Here is a 21,898-nt window from a genome sequence, read left to right as displayed (position 1 = left end):
CATCCTCTTCATATCAGCACACATCCTTTTTATGGTTAAGGAGTTTTTTTACTGCGCGAATCCACTATGATTTATTTATCCTTTATTTACATAAATGGCATTATATTGTATATATTCTTGTGGCACTTGTTTTTTTCTTCACCAGTCCTACAGTCTGGAGATCCGTGTTTATACACGTAGCTCTGCCTCCTTCTTTCTTGTTGCCGGAGCAGTGCTGTCCGTTAGAACTTTCTCTGATGCCGGAGGTGTTCTGCAGCTCGGCTGTCCAATGCAGCGGCCGTTAGCCACATGTGGCTCTGATCACTTGAAATGTGGCTAGTGTGACTGAAGAACTGAATTTTTTGTTTCATCTTCACTAATTTCAACTTAAAACAGCTACATGTGGACATGAGGCTGCACTGTGTTGAACAGGACAATCTGTCATATTCCGTCACATTCCGTGGTATGAATATTTGCCACTTGTTCTGTATTCCCCCTGTTGATGGGCCTATAGGTTATTTTTTTTTTAATTTTTTTGCTCTTGCAAATTAAGTCTCAAGGAACATGCTTGAACAAGTCATGTTAGTAGCTGTATAACTGTGTTATTGTAAAGTTTTGTGTTAGCAGTTGTATACTGTTCATAACTGTCACCATTCTGCTCCTTCTTGACTCTTACCACTTCCTCCAACACTGTAAATTTCCAGGCCTCCACTCCGATTTGCATATGTGTATACAACCCTTTGCTTTGGCTAAATTTCAGGAGTGCTGGCCTTCTAGCTGAGCCTTTCATATCATCATATCACAAAAGTCTGGAATGCCATACCTAGACTCAGGAAAGACCTTAGGCCCAGCCCCAGCGGATTAAACAAATCCTTCAGGTGCAATGGCCGAATAGCAATATCTTCAAGTCCCAAGAACTCAGGATAGACATACAGAACATAACAATGAGTAATAACAATAAATAATAAACAGAAAGCAATCACTAACCCCAAGGAAAGCAAAAAATTAAATAAGAAAACGTGATCATTACCGTGCCACATGTCTAAATAATCGCTCTAATGTAACCTGTGGTAGACAGGATTTTGTCCCCTATGCCCTTTGCTTGCTGCTGTTGTGCCTGGGACTACTTTATGATATGTGCAAAAGGGACTTTGCAGATGCAATTACAGTTATGGGCCCTAAAATAGGAAGATTATCCTGGATTACCAGGTGGGCCCAATCTAATCACTTGAGCCCTTAAAAGCAGAGAAATTTCTCCAGCTGGGGTCAGAGAGAGAGATGCCGTGGAAGAAGTCAGAGAGAGTCACAGCATGCTAAGGGGTGTCTGGTTGGCTTTGAAGATGGAGAGGCCCAAGTGGCCTCTGAAACATGAAAATCACCCATCCGACAGCCAATGGGAAACAGGGACCTCAGTCCTTCCATTGGAACTGAATCCCTTCAATAACTGAATGAGCCTGGAAGTGGATTTTCCCCCCAGAACCTCCAGGTAAGAACCCAGGTCAGGCAACACCAGAACCTGGAGCAGAGAAACCAACAGAGCCTGCCGGACCTCTGGCTTACAGAACTGTGAGGTGATAAGTGTGTGTTGCTTTAAGCTGCTAAGTTTGTGGTAATTTGTTACAGCAGCAATGGAAAACTAATACGCCACCTACTATTAATTCAGCTGGGAAATGGTAATGTAACTACACTGGGAAGCGGAGGGGTAATTCTGTTTGGTAAGGGGAGAAGGCCAAAATAAAACTAAATTCTCATGTTGCACGACAGGAAATTGAAAGATTATATTGAAACCTTAAAAATAGCAGCGTGGGCATCTGTAGAAACATGGCAGTAAATATTCAGAGAAACAGCTAAAAGTGTTCTAAGTGATTGCTTCTGGAGAGCCGGAAACGGGAGTGGGCAGGAGTGCGAGAGGCTGGCGAGCTTTTCATTTTGAGCCTTGGAGAGAACTATATGGTTTTCAAACGCACGTTCCTCGGTTCCTGCGGTAAAAATAAAGAACCGGTCACAGCACCGCCAGGGCACGATGCGCCTGCCTCTCTGAGGGCCAGAGCAGGTGGGGCGGGGGCTGCCCCTGCCTGCCCCCGGCGGATGGACGGCAGCCCCTCCTGTCTCATCACCAGGGTGGAGGAGAGCAACAGCAAGCTTCTGGAATCAGAGAAGAAGCTGCAGGAAGAACGGCAACGCACCGTGGTGCTGGAGCAACACCTGGAGAAGATGCGCCTGGAGCCTGGGAGGACGTCAGTCTGTCAGAGAGCAGCCGCCAGGAGCAAAGCAGGTAGGGGCTGGCCCAGGGCCCCCAGCCGCAGGGGGTGGCCTTGCCGTTAACGGGAGAGCCCGCCAGCGGCAACCACTTCAGCCCCGTCCAGAAGCATGGGGGAGCGGAGGCCTCCATCGGGGCGGAGCTCGGCCTGCCCCTGCTGCTGGGCGTCTTCTTCCCCAGGCCTCCTCTTCAGAGCCAGGAGCCCCAGAAGGCCATCGGCCCACGTGGCTGTGAGCCCTCATAAAAGTGGCAGGGCCTCTGCTAAACGCTCTCAGCTACCACCACCACTGCCTGTCACCCCCACCCCAGCCCTTAACCCTCTGTCCCCAGCTGACTTTGTTTAGAGTTGGTCAGGAGGCAAAGTTGGCCTGCTGAGGAGGCCTGAACAGCAGCAGTGGCTGACCGGGAGAAGAATCCCTCTCTGCTTGCTACAGCAGTAGAGCATAAGCAGGGATGGAGTGGCTTCTCCGCAGGCGTGGGGACCAGGCTTCTCTGTCTTGTGTGCCGTCATGCTCAACATGCAGCTTCCATGGTCTAAGGTGGCCGCTTCGGCCTCCCCACCAGCAGCACGAAGGGCAGGAGGGAAGGGACGTCCTGCTCCTTACCTTTTAAGGGCATGGTCCTAAGTTTGCTCGTGTCACTCCTGCCTTCACCCCCTGACCACACCTAGCTGCACAGGGAGGTTTTGTTGTCCTAAACGAAAAGATCTAGCGCCGTAACCCAGTCGTTCTCAAGGTGCCGTCCCTGAACCAGCAGCATCGGCATCTTGTGAGGCTCTGGCCAGATGGGGGTGCGGGATGCCAGAACCAGAAGCCAAAGAAGGAAGAATCGTTAGTGTGGAGGGGCTAGGCCTGCCTCCCTCTGACGTCGCCATCCCAACCTCCTACAGGCTCTGGAGTGAGGTGCTACCCCCATTGCCCTGTCTCTCAACACTCCACTACATCCCCCAGCCGTCCCCTAGCAAGGACACTCAGACCTTTGTCCCCAGCCCAGATGAGATGAGAACATTTCAGAAGGATGTGCCACAAGTGAGGCACAAAGCAGGAGTTGTACCCTTCTCCTTTCTCCAACCAGCAGGGCCCAGGACTCAAGGGGCCTTCCAGGAGCTGCTGAGAATCCAGGCTGGGGAAGGTCCCTGTAACTTACCCTGCTGACTCTCCTGGGCCCTCAGGAACAGGTCCTCTAGGGAGGTGGTATTTCTAGGCTTTGGGCTTACCTCCTGAGTAACCTAACCAGGGGGTGCTAAGCCACGGCAGGAGAAACCGTTTTGGTTCTGCCCAAATAGCAAGGGGCAGCTGCCTGAGAAAAAGTGTTCGTGTGGCCTTTGCCACCTGCTGGCCTGTGACATGGGCAGAGCACCACCCCATCTGTAGAATGAGGAGACCTGATTCTGGAATGTGGTCCCTCCACAGCAGTTCCACTCCAGTGGGGAAGATGGATAATAACCAAACAAGCCACTAAAAGACAGGCTAAGTCAGAGGAGGTGATTGGAGGTGCTGAGAGCGGCTGGTTTCCATCAGGGAAACCAGGGGGCTAGAGAAGACCTCACGGAAGACTTGACATCTGAGCAGAGACAATGGCAGGGACGGGGGATGAGCATACAGATACCCGAGGGAAGACAAGTGCAAGGGCACTGTGCGAGAGCTTAGCTGGAGGCTTGAAGGAACAGCAAGTGAGGCCGGAGTACAGCCGGCCAGAGGGGAGGGGAATATGAGGCAAGGTCAAAGAAGTGACAAGGTACTAAAGAGGTGGTCGGATCACATAGGTCCTGAGGTATAAATGTGAGTTCACCCAGCCTCACAAAGCTCTAGAGGCAAGAACTATCATCCTCATTTTACAGATGAGAAAACCAGCTCAGAGAGGTTGATGGTTTACCTGAGGCCACACAGCAAGGGGGTGAAAGCCAAGTCTACTGACTCCAGGCGATTTTCCCTGGGCCACACTATCCCTGAGAACCACACCGCCTCTGAGGGCCTTTTCAGCACTGGTTTTCTGATGCTGTGATTGTGCCCAAATTCCCTACCAATTGGCTTTGATTTCCTTTTCTGAGCATTCTGTGGCCTCTGGCCCTGGCCACACTGGATCCCCTGTAGGTATGTAGGGAGCTGCTAGTCAGGGTTGGCTCTGGAGGTGGGGGGTCCAGTGGTGTGAGGGCATCAGAGGCAGTGATGGTCTAGACTCAGGCTCAGTGTGCAGGGCAGATCTCAGTCCCAGCTGCCTTCCAGAAACTTGTGAAGTGCAAAGTTGGAGACAATAACGAGAGGAACCACCCTGGTACAAGGCAAGCAGAATCAGGGCCGTAGCAGACAGCACAGCCTGAGTCCAAGGGAACGCAGAGCAGGCATCAGGAGGGCTTCTAGAGGGAGGCAGCCCTCGTGCTGCATCTTAAAAAACCCTTTTTTTTTTTATTTATTATTTTTTTTTAATTTTTTTTTTTTCTTTCAACGTTTTTATTTATTTTTGGGACAGACAGAGACAGAGCATGAACGGGGGAGGGGCAGAGAAAGAGGGAGACACAGAATCGGAAACAGGCTCCAGGCTCCGAGCCATCAGCCCAGAGCCTGACGCGGGGCTCGAACTCACAGACCGTGAGATCGTGACCTGGCTGAAGTCGGACGCTTAACCAACTGCGCCACCCAGGCGCCCCAAACCCTTTTTTTTTTTTTTAAATTGAGGTATAGTTGACACACAATGTTAGTTTCAGGTGTCCAACATAGTGATTTGACAACTTATATGTTATGCTATGCCTTGTCCTTCATCTTGGAGGAAGTATGTTTCAGCAAATGGAAAAGCAGGAAATAGGCAGTGGAGGTGGGGAAGGAGGGGAGAAGGAGAGCATTTACACAGGGCCATGGCGTCATCACAGAAGGTGGCTGCCACTGCCCCACAGGTCTGCCCACCTCCAACACCAGGCACAACCCGAACGGGAGTGAAAGGAAGGACCCCTCCTTCACCCAGCTCTCCAACGTGCCCGTGGAATCACAGATGGAGGAGCTGACCACCAGGTGCTCTCTTGCCCCACCTTCCTGAGGGTGGCATTGTCTGGGTGGAGGTGCTTCGATGGGCGGAAGGATCGTGTCCCTCCCCCTTTGACTTCTGTCTGCCCCGAGGTCGGCCTGCCTGGGTTCTGGGCCTGCGATTCAGCAACTGGCAATCAGAGGGCAGAGAGACCCAGCCATATCCCTGATGACCTCAAAGTCCCAAGAGAAGTTTTACCAAGTGTGGGTTGCTAAACCCTCTTTTCTCACTCAAACTTTTCAGGGTCAGAGACCATGGTATTCAAAGAAGGATGGGGAGGACCTTTACAAAGTAGTCCTCCTCCTTGAGGCAGCCAACATTCGGGGGGATACTGGGTGCCAGGCCCAGGGCTGTGGGTGGGCCCAGAGAACAATCCCACATGGTATTCCCCCAAGGGTCTGTGGGAGGAGGGGACGGGTCCAGGAGAACCCTGAGCCTAAAGAACAACCATGCCAGCAGCCCTGTTCCCAGCGCCCTTTACACATGCACGCACCCCCATGTATGCCCGCACGGCCACGCTAAGCCCTTTCTTCATGTGGCCCAGGCTGGCCATCCAGGCGGAGGAGAATGAGATGCTGAAGGCCGCCCTGGGCAGCGCCCTGCGTGGCAAGGAGGAGGACTTCCGTGTGTACCACGAGACCCTGGGCCAGGTGAAAGGGGTCTTCCTGCAGGCCCTGCGGCAGCAGAAGGCGGACAAGCACTAGGACGGTGGCTCAGTGTCAGCCTGGCTGGACGAGGCAGCCTTGGGCTCTGAGAGGAGGAGGCTCTGTCGACTCCATCTGCTCTAGCAGCCAACCTGGGGCAACCAGCTCAGCCCCTTCTCCCAGAAGAGGTTCCCCGAGGGTGACCAAAGCCAACATCTCAGACCAGGAGGGCAAAGGAAAAACCCTGGCTGAGCCCTGCCGGAGACCCTGGACAGGCGCGGATACGGCAGGGGAGGAGGCCCAGCTGCCTGCTCAGCACCGGCGTGAGCTCTTGGACACAAGCCGGCTGTGAACAGACGGCGGTCCCCTGGGCAGGTGCTCACCACCCTTGTCCTAGGACCTAGCTGGGAGTCCCTGTCTGCCCACATGGCTCCATATGCACAGGCGAGCCCTTCGTGCTCCAGCTGGGAGCGTCCCTCAGGCCAACCAGCCCCACCCACCCCACCCCCCCTCACCAGGGCATATCCCCCCCATTCTCCCCTCCATGGCTCCATCCGTGGCCACCCCCAACCTTTGCAGCCTTGGGGACATGTGCTCCCAGCCACTTTGTCAGCCCGCTCTTCAGGGGTCTTCCTTAGATGCAGACCCTCAGACTTGTAATAATAATGATTATTTTCATAGTCGCCGCAGGTCCTAGTGAGTGAGCATCTATTGTGGAAACCTGACCCCATCTAGTCCTTTAGTAACCCAAGGATTTGTTGGGTTACCCTATTTTGTAGGGTTAATAGGTTAATAGTAACCCTATTTTGCAGATGAAGAAACTGAGGCTGATAGAAAGAAGCTGGGCTAACATTTAACCCTCCAGTTGAGCAATTAGCCAGGACGGGAGTGCCCACCCTCAGCCAGCTGCTCCGGGGGTCGCCTCCGTTTGCTTCCAAAAAGGCTGCCTCTAGTGGATGCTGGTGGTGGAGGGCAGGTGCGGAGCTGGGCAGGAGCTCCAGGCAGGAGGATTCCGAGGCAGCGAGCCCAGGCAAAGGCATGGTGTTCCTCCCTCACGACCACACAGGGGAGCGCTGGGAGGGCTGCGGCAGGAGAGCCCCCAGGTCCCTCTGGAACTGTCACAGGGTCACTCCCTGCTTCACTGCACTTACAGCCATGGGGAGGGGTGGCCCTAAGGAAAGCCATCCACAGCCACACACACCGACCAGACCCCCTGGCCACACCCGTGTGCACACAGGCCCACACAAAGGCACAGATGCACACAAATACCTACACCCGGGAGTACGCAGCCATACGTGAGCGGCGTTCACACCCCCAGACACGGGCTTGTGCTCACACTCCCACACGTGAAGACCAGTCACTAGCACAGTGACTCACAGATGTGGGGGCACATGCCGTGCAAATACCTCCTCCCGAAGGGAAGCCACCTGGGGCCCCTGGGACCCTGTCTGCTCAGGCCCTTCCTCGGGGATGGGGCCGTGGAGGTACTCTGTGTTGCCCCACAGTCAGGAAGCCCCAGACCCTGCCTGGAGTGACAGGTCTAGAGGCTCCTCGGCAAGTGAAGGCCAACAGGATGAAGCAGCAGTCCTGATGGGATCCTAAGGGTCCCTGGAAAGGAAGAGCTCTCCTCCAGTTCTTGGTGGAGGGAAATGGCCAGGCAGCGCCGGAGGGACTGAGAGGGTCTGTGCTGGGAGGGGACGTTGTGTGACTGTGAGGAGTGGGCCCAAGGCAGAGTCAGGACACCAGACCAAGTGATCGGCACCTTCCCCTGCAGGCGTGGGGGAGCCCCCGAGGGTGGTCTGAGTGGCTGTGTGCAGGTTCCAGCCCCTGGGGAAGTCCCTAGGAGGGACAAGCAGGCAGAGGACCAACTACCCTTCCTCAGGGATGGACAGAGTGGTCACGTCGGGGAAGCACAGGGTGGCATAACCCACACTCTAACCGCTCAAGGGTGGTTTTGCTGCCCTTCCTGGGTCAAGGGTGCATCTGAGAAAGGAAAGTGCGTCAAGTCACGGGGTCTGAATGGGGGTGGTGCCTGGGGCAGATCTCTCTTCCAATTCACCAGCTGTGTGGCCTTGGGCGAGTTACTTAACCTCCCAGAACCTCCACGTCCTCATCTGTAAAATGGGGGCAGAACTAGAAACCTCCGTCAAGGGCTATTGAGCTGTCAAAGAACAGCTCAAAGACATTTAGCTGATTATTCGGTTGCCATTCACTTCTGTACAAGGCACATGTATCAATAGATTGATTTCATTCCACAAAGATAAAACAGGATTTATATGAGAGAGAGAGGCCAGAAAAGACTGCCATCGGGCATAGTAAATCTTGTTTGCTCATGTTGGGGTCAACTGACTAATTGGCATCTTGCAGAGGTCAGTCTGGGCACTCACTCCTTGCTTAGGCCGCCTGTGGACATAAAGACAACAGTCTCCATTTACAGATTCTACAGGCAGCCTTGAGAGCTTTGCTGCGGAGCTGTGTGCTGCGGCACCTGCCATCAGCACCCCAGCTTAGTTAGACCAAGTCTGCTCCATCCTCCGTCAGAATCCCTCTTCAGGAGTCGCTGAGTTAAAAAGGGTCGAGTGCTAGAGCAGTGGCTGGCACACAGTAAGTACTTAATAAATGTTAGCCCTTGGCATTACCTCTTACCGCTGTTAGTTACCTCTTGAGCCGCCCCACTGCCCCCGGCACGGGGGGTGTCGGGTGAGACAGACATGGCCCCTGAGCTCTAGGAAGTGCCCTGCCAGCCAGTGGGGGAGACAGACTCACAGGCCGCCATCCACTCAGCCGGCCGGCCATCAGGTGGGGAGTGCCACCGGCATGCCAGCCTCTTCAGGCCTGTGAGTGGTCCAGAGGTAGATCTGACTTGCTGTTTTCGGGGAGCCCCTGGTCAAGTCAGAGGCATGGCAAATAGGGCTGGGACGGAGTGGGAGGGGGTGGGGTGGGGGTGGGATGCACACAGAATGCAGCCCCTCAGAGCCTCTCACCTTCTCTGCTGAGGCTTCCAGGCTCGTTGTCCAGATCTGGGGTTTGCGGGGGAGGGGGCTGTCCATACTTCCCTGAGGAGTGGGAGGTGGAGGGTGGAAGGGGAAGGCCCAGGAGAGCCTGGGAGCAGGCTTTTTAAGGAAGGGAGGGGTTGTCAAAGGGGCCAAGGACTGGGGCCCTGAGGATCTAATGCAAGTGGGCCAGGTGGGGGGTAGGGCGGCCTAGTCTGTGCAGTTTAGGGACCGTGGCCCCTCCCGAGCAGCACCACCTGCCCCTGGGACCCTGAGGAGGGACTCCCCAGCCCCCAGGCAGGTAGGCAGCCGGTGGGCTGGACTTGCCTTTCACAGATGACAACGCTGAGGTCCCTTCCTGGGGCTGAAAAGTAGTAGGGGGAGGAGAGAGACAGGTGCTTGGAGGGCGGAGGGACAAGGACAAGTGAAGAGGCTGGGTTGGGGAGAGTCCTCACGTGAGGCCTCTCCTCACGTGAGGACTCTCCCTGGCCGCACCCCAGGCAGGTGCTGCGAGCCTGGGTGCTCAGGTTTCGGCACTGACAGGTGAGACCTGGTTGAGCTGTGGGTGTGGCTTGGCCACTGTCCCTGTGAAGGCCTCTGGGGCACTACAGCTGAGCTGGACAAGGTCGCAGCCTGGCTCAGGCTGATTCCAACCCCCAATACATTCCATTGCCATGGGGCCCCTCCCCTGCTTTCAGGAGCTCAGGGCAAGGTGGCCTGCAGTGGGGGTCCTCCTCTGCGCCCCCATATGCAGTGGCCAGAACCAGCCTCTTCTCTCCATCTCCATCCCCAGCGAAGCCCAAGCTACCCCACCTCCTCTCCCCAGGCACTGCCTACAGTCCCTGAGCCTTGCATACACACACACACAAAGTACATACGTCACACACTAGGTACATAACACACATGCACATGCAAAGTGCACACGGCATACATATACACACAACAAACACACCACAAACAACATGCAAGGCAACACATACACAGACCCCACATACAACAGACACAAAACACAATTATAGACACACAGGATACTTCCCACACATTTTTACTCTGAGTAACAATACACTGGGAAATGAAAGGGGACGCTGGGACTTGAGAGAATTGGCCCCCCTGCCCACTGTATCTTTCCCAGTGGGCCTTGCAGCATTTGGGAAGCTGACCCAGGCCTTTGTCCTGATCTAAGCCCGGTCGACTTCCTGCCCTTGCTTTGTGGGCTGGCCACGCCAGGCACCCTCCCTTGCCACCACCCTCTTACGGGGTGAGACTGGCTTTGGACTGTCCAGTGCCACGTCCAAGAGGCCTCTCTAGCCCTCTATCCAGCCTGCCCTCCCCACATGCCAGGCTCCCTGCAGACCCCGCTGCGCACAGCTCCTGCTGGGTGAGCTCTGCCTCTCTGGGCCTCTGGAGTGAGGGAGCTGTGGCTCTCTTCACGAGCAATTCAGTGAGCCAGGCCCTTCATGGAGTGAGTCATGGAATCCCCCCAAAGCCCGATAAGGACAGAGCAGGCTCATTTACAAATGGGGATCTGAGGCTCTGAGAAGTGGATCCCACCAGCGAGGCAGATCTTGGGCTCAGGCTCAAGTCAGCTAGCTGAGCCCGTGCTCTGCATGTGCAGCCAAACCACCCATCCGCGTCTCTGAGCCATTCTCTTCGAGCCTCGTGAGAACTGGCTGGCATGCCCAGGCTTGTCTCGGCCTGCACCCAGGGTGGGTGAACGGGGTTCTTGCCTCTGCAGAGCAATCAGCTCCAGAAGCTTATGGGGCTGACCTCCTTGGGTGTCAGTTTCTTTTTCTATCAACTGGGGGAAATGGGAACACCTTCCCTAGGGGTTATAGTGACATTAAAGAGTCCATGTAAAGCCTTAACAACTGTGCCTGGCTACTGGGGTTAACTTACTACCCTTCTAACAACCACTGACTCTACCTCAGGACTCCCCTTGGGTGTGCCGCACCCCACCCCTGCCCAGGAAGCCCTCCCTAAGCCCTGAAGTCTGGCTCAGGTATCCATCCCTCCTCCAGTGTGACCCATGATCCCAGCTGCAGCCCTCACCCAGCCCCTATACTGTGCAGTAATCTCCACGTGCACTTCTCAGGTCCAGGCACCATGACGAAGGCCACTGTGTCATTCTGTGTGGTGTGTGTGCGGGGGTCTCCTTGCTTCTTCCTCTGGGCCAGTGTGTCTGCCTGGGAGGGAGCTCATTGCCTAAGGGCATTATGGGAGGATAGGGGACTCTCTCTCCCCTTTCCAGACCTTGGTCGGGCTCTGGAAGTTGCCCTGCTGGGGGAGGGGGGAGGAAGAGCCCCTTCCTTCCCCATCCTCAGCTGAGCCTGTGGCTGGGGTCCAGAGATCAGCAGGAGCTCCGGGACCTGTCCTGTGATTTGTTTCAGTCACACAGCTCCTTCAACGCCACTCTTCCACTGACCCCAGACCCTCCTCACTGCACATGCCTGGACAGGCCCCCACAGACACGGCACAAGTATATACAGCTCCCTTAGACTCGAGGCTCTCATCCTAAAGGGAGACTAGCAGATGTTCCTGTCCTCTCTGTGGGTTCTTCAGGGTACCCTTCTGCATTGGGAAGGCTGGGCTGAGGCCTTGGCTGCCCCTTCTGTGAGTGAGGGCCCTGTCCTGCTGCCCCCAGAGAGCTCCCAGTCAGTCAGGGACACTCAAGAGGATGCCAGCCACTCCACATACATATTTAAGCCTTGCCAAGTGACCCTGCCAGCACCCCTCCACTTGGGCAACTACCTGTGGGACAGGGCTGAAGTATGGCCCCCTCTGCCACATGTCTCATGCCAGTTCCAGCCCTACTAGTTAAGCCAGTCCTGCCTCAGGCACTGATGCCTGGCCAGTTAGGACTCTTGGCATGATGAAATGAACCAGGGCAGGGGGCTAGATGGATCTGCCCTGGGACGGCCCTTGGGAGTTCACATGTAAAGGTGCAGGCTAGAGTACAGAGCTGTGCAGGAAGTGTGCATGTGTGTGTGTGTGTGTGTGTGTGTGCAATGGGGCAGGGCACAAGGCCAGTAGGGGCTGTCCGGAAGGCTTCCTGGAAGAGGGGAGTCCTGGATAGCAGTGAGAGGGAGACACAGGCTCTATAGACCAGAAGAGGCAGGTTGGAGTGAGGCCCAGGTGTCCCTGTTGGAGCCTATGCCACTGGCCACCCCTTCCCCCACCCTTGCCCCCCCCACAATCCTCCCTGCGGCTCCCTGTGGCCAGCAGCTCTGCAGCGCTCGGCTCTGCTCCACTCTGCTCAGCTCCGCTCCAGGAAGGCCACCTCCTCCCTGCCCTCCTCCACCCTCCTCCTGCTGTCACCACTCACCGCTCATAGCCTTGAGGGGGTGGGGACCCCAGGGCTGGACACACCCCACCGTGGCCCCAGAGCCTAGCTGGTCGGACGGACGCAAGGTCGGACGCAGGACCCCGGAGCCCGAGGTGGGCAGTGTGCCAGGGTCCCTCACAACCTCCTCAAGGTCAGTGCCATCTGGGGATGCAGCCACTCTGGGGTCCTTGAGACCTGTGGAGCCCACCTCAGGCCCCTCATCCCAGACTTCAGGCCCCAAAGCAATCTTTTACCCCAGGTGTACCTAAGGTAGGCAGGACCAGGGGGGCAGGGGCACCCCTGTGTCCACAGGGTAGCCTAGGTTCCAGGGGTCTATCGGAAGAGGTCCGAGGCCGGGGGCCAGCCCTGGCCCTGCTCACAGGGGCCTCACTGGAGACACCCTGCACCGGCCATGGGGAGCTAAAATTGGAAAGTAGCAAGTGGGAGGCAGCTGACAAAGCTATTTCGCGGGCTCTTCACTCTGCTCCGGTTTCAAGCTCCTGCTCCAATAACCCGATCCTCCAGGCCTCCCTACCCCCACCTGGCCGATGAGGAGCTGCCTCAGCCCTCAGCCCAACAGTGCAGAAGTCAGGCCGGGAAGCCCCCTTGTATGGGCAGGGGCAGCAATGCTCTTCTCTTATCTGAGATTCCAGACAGCTCACTGAGAACACACAATCCTGTCCCAGGCTCACTGTGTGACCTTGACAGGTCTCTGTCCCGCTCTGGTCCATGACCCCTCTATCTATGTAGTCGGGAGAACGCCAACTCTGGGGGCCCAGGAGAGCTGGTTGTGGTGCTGGTAAGGAAGATTTGGGGAGGATCAAGGGTGGAAGACAGGGTCATGCCAGCCACCTCTTGGCCCAGCCCAGGCCAAGAAGGTGCCTATACATGTTTCTCCCTTTAATTTGGCCCTGGGTCTGTTAACCAATGCACCCTTGGGAAGGCCCCAGGCCAGGCTGCAGTCTAGGAGGGGTTAGGAAAGGATGGCCCCGCAGGACTCCTGAGGATGAACTAGGCCCTGGAAGGAGGGAGTGGCTAGGCTCACCGTGAGCCCGATACCAGTCAGCACCTTGGACAGTGGCCAGCACGCTCCCTGGTGCCCGCCTGGCCCTGCCTGGCCCCACACCCACTACCCTGGGGCACCTCTTCAAATAGCACCGCCTCCAGCCAGTATCCAGGGCCTGAATACACAAGTACTGAGAGAGTGGGGCTGGTGTGGCCACGGACACAGGCAGGGACCAGGGAAGTGGCAGACTGGGGCTCAGAGGCTGGTTGGGGCAATGGGAGTCAGTGAAAGGCTGGAGGCTGAATGAGAGGTAAGGAAGCTTGATGCTGGGGACAGGACCTTGGGGGTCTTGAGCTCTCAGGGAAGTAAAGGCAGCTCTGGAGGGGTGTGGGAATCAGAGAAGGGGATGTTGAAGTGAGTGGGGCATTGTTAGGAGCTAAAGGAGGCTTACTGAGGGGTGTGGGGACCCTTGGGGCCAGAAACATGATTGAGGTGATATCGGGTTCTTCCACATGAAGGTTATCTGAGGCCCTGGCAGAAGCAGTTTGAGCAAAAAGTGGGGACCGGTCTCCCTGAGAGGTTTGAAAGATTAAACGAAGATGAGGCAGACAGGCTGAGAGTGAAGCTTATGTTTTCAAGAGCCTTCAATGGGCAGGGTGGGAGTGGGAGTAGCAGCTAGGAAGGGACACAGGATGTTGGCAGGTGTGGGAGGAATGGGGAGAGGGGAGGGGAGGATAATAGCATGAGATCTCTGAAGGGCAGGAGGGGCAATCTGTCTTCAGAATGGGATCCCCATCACCTTTGTGGGGCACCATGAGATGGGGCTAGGCAGGGCAGGGGGGCAGCAGTGCCCTCACTCGATCTGTCTCCCCCAGCACCATCCAGGCTATGGGCATCAAGACAGCGTTGCCCGCGGCGGAGCTGGGCTTGTACTCCCTGGTGCTGAGTGGGGCTCTGGCCTATGCTGGCCGGGGCCTCCTAGAAGCTTCACAAGGTAACAGCCGGGCTCTGGAGCAGAGGGTGGGAACCTTCTTCCCCTTGGGGCCTCAGGGTTCCACCCAGCAAGGCCAACATATTCCCTAGGCCCAGGGGGTTGGGCTGAGCTAGGCGTAGTCACAGGGAGAGACAGATGCAGAGACACTACAGAGACCTGCACACAGAGCCACAGAGAGAGAGAGAGACTCAGACACTCGGGGATACAGTCAGAGACCTGGCCCCAGACACGCAGTGAGACCCAGAGAGAAGCAGAGGCAGAGAGAGAGAGAGACTGACCTAGACCCATTCCCCTGCTTCTAGGGTGGGAGTCAGCCTTGCTGTAGGGGCAGGCGTGAGTGTGTGTGTGTGTGTGTGTGTGTGTGGAGTCCTCCCCAGCCCCCACTAAGGCCGCATTCCGTTCTCAGATGGGGCCCACCGGAAGGCCTTCCGGGAGTCTGTGCGACCTGGCTGGGAGTATATTGGCCGGAAGATGGTAGGTCCCACGCCCCAGGATCCCTGACTGAGGTCCCTTACCCTTGGCATGTCTCTCCCATCCCAGACCCTTCCTGACTCTCCTATTCCAGATATTCCCATGTAACAGAGGACTCACAGTGGGGAGGGTCTGTGGCTTGAGCTTCAATGCCTTCAGTTTCTCCACTGGCCCATCCTGTGTCCTCCTGGGGCCACATCAAGCCTGACCCAGACACTGTTTGTTTAGCAAATAAATTGAGACATGCTTCAGCAGGGGCCTCCAGCACCACCCTTCCCAGGAACAATGCAATAATGGTGTAATGGGAGGCAATATGCTGGACAGAAGGGGAGCTTTGAGGGGCAGGGCAGCTCACATGGTGCCCCTCACTCCTCTCTACCTACCTGGCTGGGGAAGGCAAGGACCTCAGCTATTGCTGTCCTCTACTGCATAAGAATACAGGGGCTGGAGAGGTGCTGGGACTCTGATCAGCCAAAGTGCCAGCCCATCCTGCCCCCTGACCCTCCTTAACCTGCCCGGGCCTGCCCCAGGACGTGGCTGACTTCGAGTGGGTGATGTGGTTCACCTCCTTCCGCAATGTCATCATCTTCGCCCTCTCTGGACATGTGCTGTTTGCTAAACTCTGCACGATGGTTGCCCCCCAGGTGAGCTGGACTGGGCCACCCTAGCCTCCCCTGCAACTCCCCCTCAGCTACAAGGGTTGGGGTCCCACCTCCATTTGTATGGATAGATAAGCCATTCCTTCTCCCTGTCTACAGCTCCGCTCCTGGATGTATGCCGTGTATGGGGCCCTGGCTGTGCTGGGCACGATGGGTCCTTGGTACCTGCTGCTGCTACTTGGCCACTGTGTCAGCCTCTATGTGGCCTCACTCTTGGGCCAGCCCTGGCTCTGTCTCGGCCTTGGCCTGGCCAGCCTTGCCTCCTTCAAGCTTGATCCTCTAATCTCCTGGCAGGTGTGCAATGGGGAGCAGCAAGGGTGGAGGGTGCAGGAATAGAACCCCAAACTTCTCACTCCATCCAGAGCCCTTACCTCCTGAGTCTCCCCAAGCATTTCCTTCACTTTCCCACCTGTCTCCAAGCCTTGGACTGTGGCATAGACCTGCCCACAAAGTGGCCCCATCCACTGCAGCAGGGACAGGTGGTTTCCTGCTCTGTCCAAGCACTTAACATGAATTAGCCCTCAGTGGCCAGTGTTGACTGACTCTGGGCAAGACAGGAAGGGGCAGGACAAGGCTGGGCCCCTGTGGGAAGCTGGGTGGGCTTCCCAGAGACAGGGGCACCTGGTGAGCTGGCGGCCTATTCTCTCCCATCCAGAGCGGGTTTGTAACAGGCACTTTTGATCTTCAAGAGGTGCTGTTCCACGGGGGCAGCGGTTTCACAGTGCTGCGTTGTACCAGCTTTGCGCTGGAGAGCTGTGCCCACCCCGATCGCCGCTACTCCCTAGCTGACCTGCTCAAGTACAACTTCTACCTGCCTTTCTTCTTCTTCGGGCCCATCATGACCTTTGATCGCTTCCACACCCAGGTGAGAGGACACCCTGTGGGCCCCCAGAGCAGGGCTGGGGCCCGGTCTTCAGAGAGGGGCTCCCATCTCAGATAGGACTCCCAGGGCAGGCTGTGTCCCCATCCTCAGGCATGACCCCAGGATGAAGCCGTAGTGGCCTGCCTCCTCAGACCCCAGCACGGGGCCACATTCCCCCTTCAGACAAGGATCACCGGGTGGAGAAGTGTCTCCACTCTCGGGCAAGGCTGCCAGGATGAAGCCGCGTCTCCCCTCAGCCTCGGATCCCCGGGCAGTTGGTGCCTCCTCATTCAGAAAGGATTCCTCCGGCAAGGCTTGCCTCCCCACTCAGACACTTGGCATCCCCCAGATGAGCCAGGTGGAGCCGGTGAGGCGCGAGGGTGAGCTGTGGCGCATCCGGGCCCAGGCCGGCCTCAGCGTGGTGGCCGTCATGGCCGTGGACATCTTCTTCCACTTCTTCTACATCCTCACCATCCCCAGCGACCTCAAGTTTGCCAACCGCCTCCCGGACAGCGCCCTCGGTGGGTGCGCGTGGGGCCAGAACAGGGGCTGGGAAAGACAAAAAGACCCTCTGCGCCCCCATGGCGTCACAGCTGGGGAAGCTGACACCCTGAGAGGGCACAGCACCTATCCAAGGGTGGGGGGACGGGGACTTATTCTTTGAAATGCGGGGGACTTGGAGATAGCTTTGTTCTGCGAGGCCAGAGCGGTTGGGGCTAAAGCCCGCCCCACTGGGCCTTCGGGTTGACTTCCACAACCGGGAAGGGGTCTCCCCTGGGCGGGCCCAGTCCAGCTCCTCCCCCAGGAAGTAGGGACGGGGTCTCTGCGGGCTGGCCGGGTGCAAGGACCTCCCCTACGCACTGTGGAGAAAGTGTGTAGGGGAGACCCTGGCTCTGCGCCACCCCCTCCTGGGATTTGGGGATCCGGGGAGCGAAGACCCGCGCGACGCCCCCCAGGCAGTGACGACACCCTGTCCCCAGCTGGCCTAGCCTATTCAAACCTGGTGTACGACTGGGTGAAGGCGGCCGTGCTCTTCGGCGTGGTCAACACCGTGGCTCGCCTTGACCACTTGGACCCGCCCCAGCCTCCCAAGTGCATCACCGCACTCTACGTCTTCGCGGAAACGTGAGTGCGAGATCCCGGGGACACGCCACGGGGACCCCCACTTTCCCGTAGCCTCTTTCCCCCACTCCCCTGGAGCTCTGCTACTGGCTGATGACACCCATCCACTCTTCTCCCTCAGGCACTTCGACCGTGGCATCAACGACTGGCTTTGCAAGTGAGTTGGGGTGGGGTGGGGCAATGGTCACATCAAACTGCCAGGTGTCTGAGCAGGGCAGTGCAGAGACTGGTCCACGTTCTAAAAGATCAGCCCTGGGCCAGAGGAAGCAAGGAGGAGGTCGTCGCAGAGGTCTAGGTGAAAGAGGTTTGGACGTGGATGGGGCATTGGAGGTGAGAAATGGTTGGAGACACACCAGGGGGAGCCTGGACAGGACTTGGCCATAGATTGAGGGATTGGGAAGGAGAGGGTGATGACTCCCAGATTCCTATCTGGGAGGTGCGGCATCCAGAGAGGGGTTCTGTGTGAGAAATGTCTGGTAAGGTCTGGGAGACATCATTGTGGAGGTTCAGAGAGGTGGTTGGGTCTGAGGGTCTGGGGTCCAGAGAAGTCTGGCCAACTGATGCAGCTCTGAGCGTCATGAATGTGGGAGGGTAGTCTTTGGTCCTTGGGAGTGCATTAAGTCTCCAGGAGAGAGAGCAAAGAAGAGGAGACTAAGCATAGCTGAGATTGGAGCTGGAAGGACTCCCGTTGGGGGAAAAGGGAGAACCGTAGAAGGGACTGAAAGGCATGGTCAGAGGAGCAGAACAGTCAAGACCACATGACAGCCTGGAAACAAAGGGAGACCAACCAGGCATTGTGGGGGCAGCTGGGTGAGATGCTGCTGGGGAAGCTACTGAGGGGGGAACACAGAGGAGTGACTAAAGGGAGAGGTGAGGTGTCTTAAGACAGCAAACCATGGGACATGCTTGCTTGCTAGAAGTATAAGCTGGGGAGGCAGAATACAGGGGTGATTGTTAGCGTAAGGTCTCTGGGAGGTGATGGAACCAGAGCTAGGCAGCAGCTTGGCTTTGGCACAGGGAGGAGGAAGAGAAGCCATCATGCAAGCAGAATGGCAGATGAGTGTAGAGAAGTAAGGGATCCACCTGAAGGCTTTGGTTTTCTCCATGAAGTGGGAGGCAAGGTCACCAGCTGAGAGATGCGGAATTGGGCATGGAGGGAGGCAGCATCTTTGTGTCTGCTTTCCTCCTGCCTAGCTCGCCCACCACACCCATTCAAGTTGTGGGAGAGATAAGGGTGGCATAGCCACTGCAGAGCACGGCAGACGAAGCTGACCAGAGAAACCGTGGCGCTGAGAGCCCAGGTGGGGTTGAAGGTAGTGGATTTTTGGACACTAATACGTGAAGGTGTGAGATTTTCCTTATTAGGGCTTAGCTTCTTGGGTGCGGGTGAGGAGAAAGTGGGGGATTGGGCTCTCTCAGACGGGTGAGAAGAAAGAAGTGAAGGATACAGGGTTTTAGATTATTTATAATGATGACTCATTGAATTTAAGCCCATTAAAGATGGTGGTAAAGATAGGGTCTTAAGATGAGGAAGGGGCAGAGGGGTCAGTGAAATTGAAGAAGTGGAGGTGGGAGGCCACATCAGGAGGGGCTGGTCGAGAATGGTAATTAGGAAGGAGTGAAATTTCAAGAGGTGACAAAGTTGGAGTTTGTCCATGGGAGTGGGTGGCTGAGTTGATGTGGAGAAGAAGCCATTGGCAATGAAGAGGTCAAGGCATGGTGAGGCCAGTTACTCAAGGGGTCTTCTACTGAATTTGTTTAACAAATATTTATTGAGAACCTACTATGTGCCAGGCACTGTTCTAGGCACTGGGGATACAGCAGTGAACATGGCAAAGACCCTGAACTCATGGAGCTTACAGTCTAGTGGGGAGAAACAGACCATAAACAGGTAAACAAACACATAAATAAGATAATTTTAGAGAGTGGTAAGCGTTACGAAAAAAGTAAAACAAGTGTAATGGGATAGAAGCTGGCCACAGGATAGAAGCTTCTACAGCTGTGGTCTGGGCAGGCCTCTGTGAGAAGCTATTTGAATAGAGTATTGAGTGATAAGGAAATCTGAGGAAGAGAAGTCCAGAGAGAAGGAACAAGTGCATAGGCTTGAGGCAGGATCCAGCTGTGTTTATCTGAGGGGCAGGAAAGCCAGTAAGGCAAAAGCATGCATGAATGAGGGGGGAAATGGTAGGTGATGAGGTCAGGGAGGGATCTTCTAGACTTAGTAGAGAGGTGGTTTATTCTAAATGTGATGGGGAGCCGCTGGGGGAGGGTTTGATCGCGGAAGTCATGTGATCTTACACTCTTAAAAGATACCTCTAGCTGCTGTAGGGGGAGAATGGACGGTAGGGGGCCAAAGGGAGAAGCAGAGAAATGGCTTAAGAGGCTCTTGCAATAATCTATGTGAGGAGATGATCGGCTGGATGAGGGTGGTAATTGGGGTGGCAGCAGTGGTCAGGACTGGGTGGAGCCTATAGAATTTGCTGGCTTGGACGTGGAGAGGGGACTTGATAGTCCAAAATGGCACCGAGGCTTCTGGGTGCCACTGAATGAATGGAAGTGTCATTATCTGAGATAAGGATGCAGCGGGTTTGGACAGGGATGGGGGAATCAGTCATTCAAGTGAGATGTCTAGTGACAGGGAGCTGTATGAATCAAGGGAGCAGGCTAAAGACACAGATTTGGGGCTCATCAGCATAGAGGCAGTGTTCAAAGTCTTGGGTCTGGATGGATCACTTAGGGAATGAATAGGAGATAGGGAATTCAAAGCTGAGCCTTGCACCTTCTGAAGTCGGGTAGAGGAGAGGCAGCCTCCTCTGGGTAAAATGTGCCCGGGGTGATAGCGTTGAGGAGGGCTGCCCCTGTTGCATATCCTTTGCCCCTCTCCTACTTGCCCTCACCCACACTCTTGCTTGTCCTTTCTCCTGCCTTTCTTGCAGGTATGTGTATGATCACATTGGTGGGGAGCACTCCGAGGTGATCCCGGAGCTGGGGGCCACTGTGGCCACATTTGCCATCACCACTCTGTGGCTTGGACCTTGTGATATTGTTTACCTGTGGTCATTCCTTAACTGCTTTGGCCTCAACTTTGAGCTCTGGGTGCAGAAGCTGGCTGAGTTGGGGCCCCTAGCACAAATTGAGGTGAGTGGGGAAGGTCTGGGGTAGCGGTTGGCTGGGTCATTGGAGGGGGTGGCACTGCTGCTCTCTAGAGTCTTCCAGCCACATGTGGCCCGCCGTCCAGAACTTTCTCAGCACACCCTCCTTGTTGTCAGGGCAGTGGCTCCCCCTTTGGGTATCTAGCACTTCCTTCTATGAGAAGTGGGCACCTGCACCAGGCTGTGTTGGGCCAGACCGTCCCCTCTCTCTGGTCATCTGTGTCCTCATCTTTAACACTGAGGGGGAGCTGGGGTGCCTGGGTGGCTCAGTCAGTTAAGCATCCAACTTCAGCTCAGGTCATGATCTCACAGTTCGTGGGTTTGAGCCCCTCGTCAGGCTCTGTGCTGACAGCTCAGAGCCTGGAGCCTGCTTCGGCTTCTGTGTCTCCCACTCTCTCTGCCCCTCCCCTTCTCATGCTCTGTCTCTCTCTCAAAAATAAATAAACAAACATCAAAAAAAAAAAAAAAAAAAAGAGAGAGCTGACCTGGGGGCTCTCAGAGACCCAAGCCCATCCCCAGGACCTGGGATGGCCATGTGGGCAAGACCTGTGGCCAACCATGTCCTCTTTCCTCTGGCCCTCTTGCCCCACTGCCACTGCTCTCCTGGACTGGGCAGGCCTCTCTGTCGGAGCAGATGTCTCGCAGGGTCCGGGCCCTCTTTGGGGCCATGAACTTCTGGGCCATCATCATGTACAACCTTGTAAGCCTGAACAGCCTGGAGTTCACAGAGCTGGTTGCCAGGCGCCTGCTACTCACAGGTGAGGGAAAGGGGGGTGTGGCTATAAAAAATGCCAGGCATCAACCTTGAGGACTGTGACCTTCTGGCCCTTCTGAAATGCCCCCACCCCAACCCAACACCCTGGGGACTCAGAGGGAGGGCTAGTCAAGTGGGGACAGGCATGAGAAGAGTCACTGAGGACGGGGTCCTGCTCCTGCGCATTGATGACCTCTTTCCCACACAGGGTTCCCCCAGACCACTCTGGCCATCCTGTTTGTCACCTACTGTGGTGTCCAGCTGGTGAAGGAGCGAGAGCGAACCCTAGCACTAGAGGAGGAGCAGAAGCAGGACAAAGAGAAGCCCGAGTAGGTGGGAGGAGGAAGAGGGGAGAGGGATGGGTTCTGCTCAGCTGTTCCCAGGCCCGGGCCCAGACCAGGCCAGATGGGGCCTGACCGATAGAATAAAAGACTTTTCTACCACAGTTTGGCTGTTCCCTGTCCCTTCCCCCAGCGGTCTCCTGGCTCCTTGTCCATGCTGGATGAGGGGGTGGAGGTTCTGGGCCCCAGGGAGTGGGGGGCAGGCTCTTGGTGCACACAGACTGTGGAGGAGATACCTGTGTGCAGTGCAGAGGCCGCTGACCTGGCCAGCCCAGCAGCTGAACGTTGAAGCCCAGAATCTTCAACCACTTGGTCACTGAC

At 56.1% G+C, this 21,898-nt stretch overlaps 2 protein-coding genes across 6 annotated transcripts in view; both read left to right on the top strand.

Moving 5' to 3' along the window:
- The window catches only part of CCDC13 (coiled-coil domain containing 13), a 54,562-nt gene extending 48,139 nt beyond the window's left edge, over nucleotides 1-6,423 (top strand). For 2 of the 3 annotated variants that reach the window (XM_032594654.1, XM_032594655.1), the window contains 3 exons: nucleotides 2,100-2,254; nucleotides 5,130-5,244; nucleotides 5,802-6,423. In XM_032594654.1, coding sequence (XP_032450545.1) covers nucleotides 2,100-2,254; nucleotides 5,130-5,244; nucleotides 5,802-5,961 — 430 coding nt within the window. In that variant the 3' untranslated portion in view covers nucleotides 5,962-6,423. The remainder of the gene's footprint in view (nucleotides 1-2,099; nucleotides 2,255-5,129; nucleotides 5,245-5,801) is intronic. The other variant, XM_032594653.1, reaches the window with a different exon arrangement.
- Nucleotides 6,424-8,461: 2,038 nt separating this feature from the next.
- On the top strand, nucleotides 8,462-21,681 carry HHATL (hedgehog acyltransferase like). 3 transcript variants are annotated; one of them, XM_030328569.2, is made up of 12 exons: nucleotides 8,462-8,505; nucleotides 14,098-14,216; nucleotides 14,623-14,690; nucleotides 15,218-15,331; nucleotides 15,446-15,640; nucleotides 16,002-16,211; nucleotides 16,558-16,729; nucleotides 17,189-17,333; nucleotides 17,452-17,487; nucleotides 20,267-20,468; nucleotides 21,099-21,240; nucleotides 21,445-21,681. In XM_030328569.2, exons 2-12 carry the CDS (start codon nucleotides 14,111-14,113, stop codon nucleotides 21,567-21,569), a joined length of 1,515 nt encoding a protein of 504 aa, XP_030184429.1. In that variant the 5' UTR covers nucleotides 8,462-8,505; nucleotides 14,098-14,110; the 3' UTR covers nucleotides 21,570-21,681. The 3 variants fall into 3 exon arrangements, with proteins under 3 accessions (XP_030184429.1, XP_030184427.1, XP_030184428.1); XM_030328567.1 differs by lacking the exon at nucleotides 8,462-8,505 and adding an exon at nucleotides 12,099-12,367; XM_030328568.1 differs by lacking the exon at nucleotides 8,462-8,505 and adding an exon at nucleotides 12,386-13,532.
- The last annotated feature ends 217 nt before the right edge of the window (nucleotides 21,682-21,898 follow it).

This window comes from Lynx canadensis, chromosome C2, assembly GCF_007474595.2.
Source record: "Lynx canadensis isolate LIC74 chromosome C2, mLynCan4.pri.v2, whole genome shotgun sequence".
In the NCBI taxonomy this organism is placed as follows: Eukaryota; Metazoa; Chordata; class Mammalia; order Carnivora; family Felidae; genus Lynx; species Lynx canadensis.
This window is presented reverse-complemented; position numbering and strand designations above follow the sequence as displayed.

Bases quoted from the DNA above. Each gene is read 5' to 3' on its own strand.
- HHATL (XM_030328569.2), top strand. From the start codon at position 14,111: ATGGGCATCAAGACAGCGTTGCCCGCGGCGGAGCTGGGCTTGTACTCC. The intron at 14,217-14,622 runs GTAACAGCCGGG...TTCCGTTCTCAG, and splicing joins CCTCCTAGAAGCTTCACAAG to ATGGGGCCCACCGGAAGGCC. The intron at 21,241-21,444 runs GTGAGGGAAAGG...TTTCCCACACAG, and splicing joins CAGGCGCCTGCTACTCACAG to GGTTCCCCCAGACCACTCTG.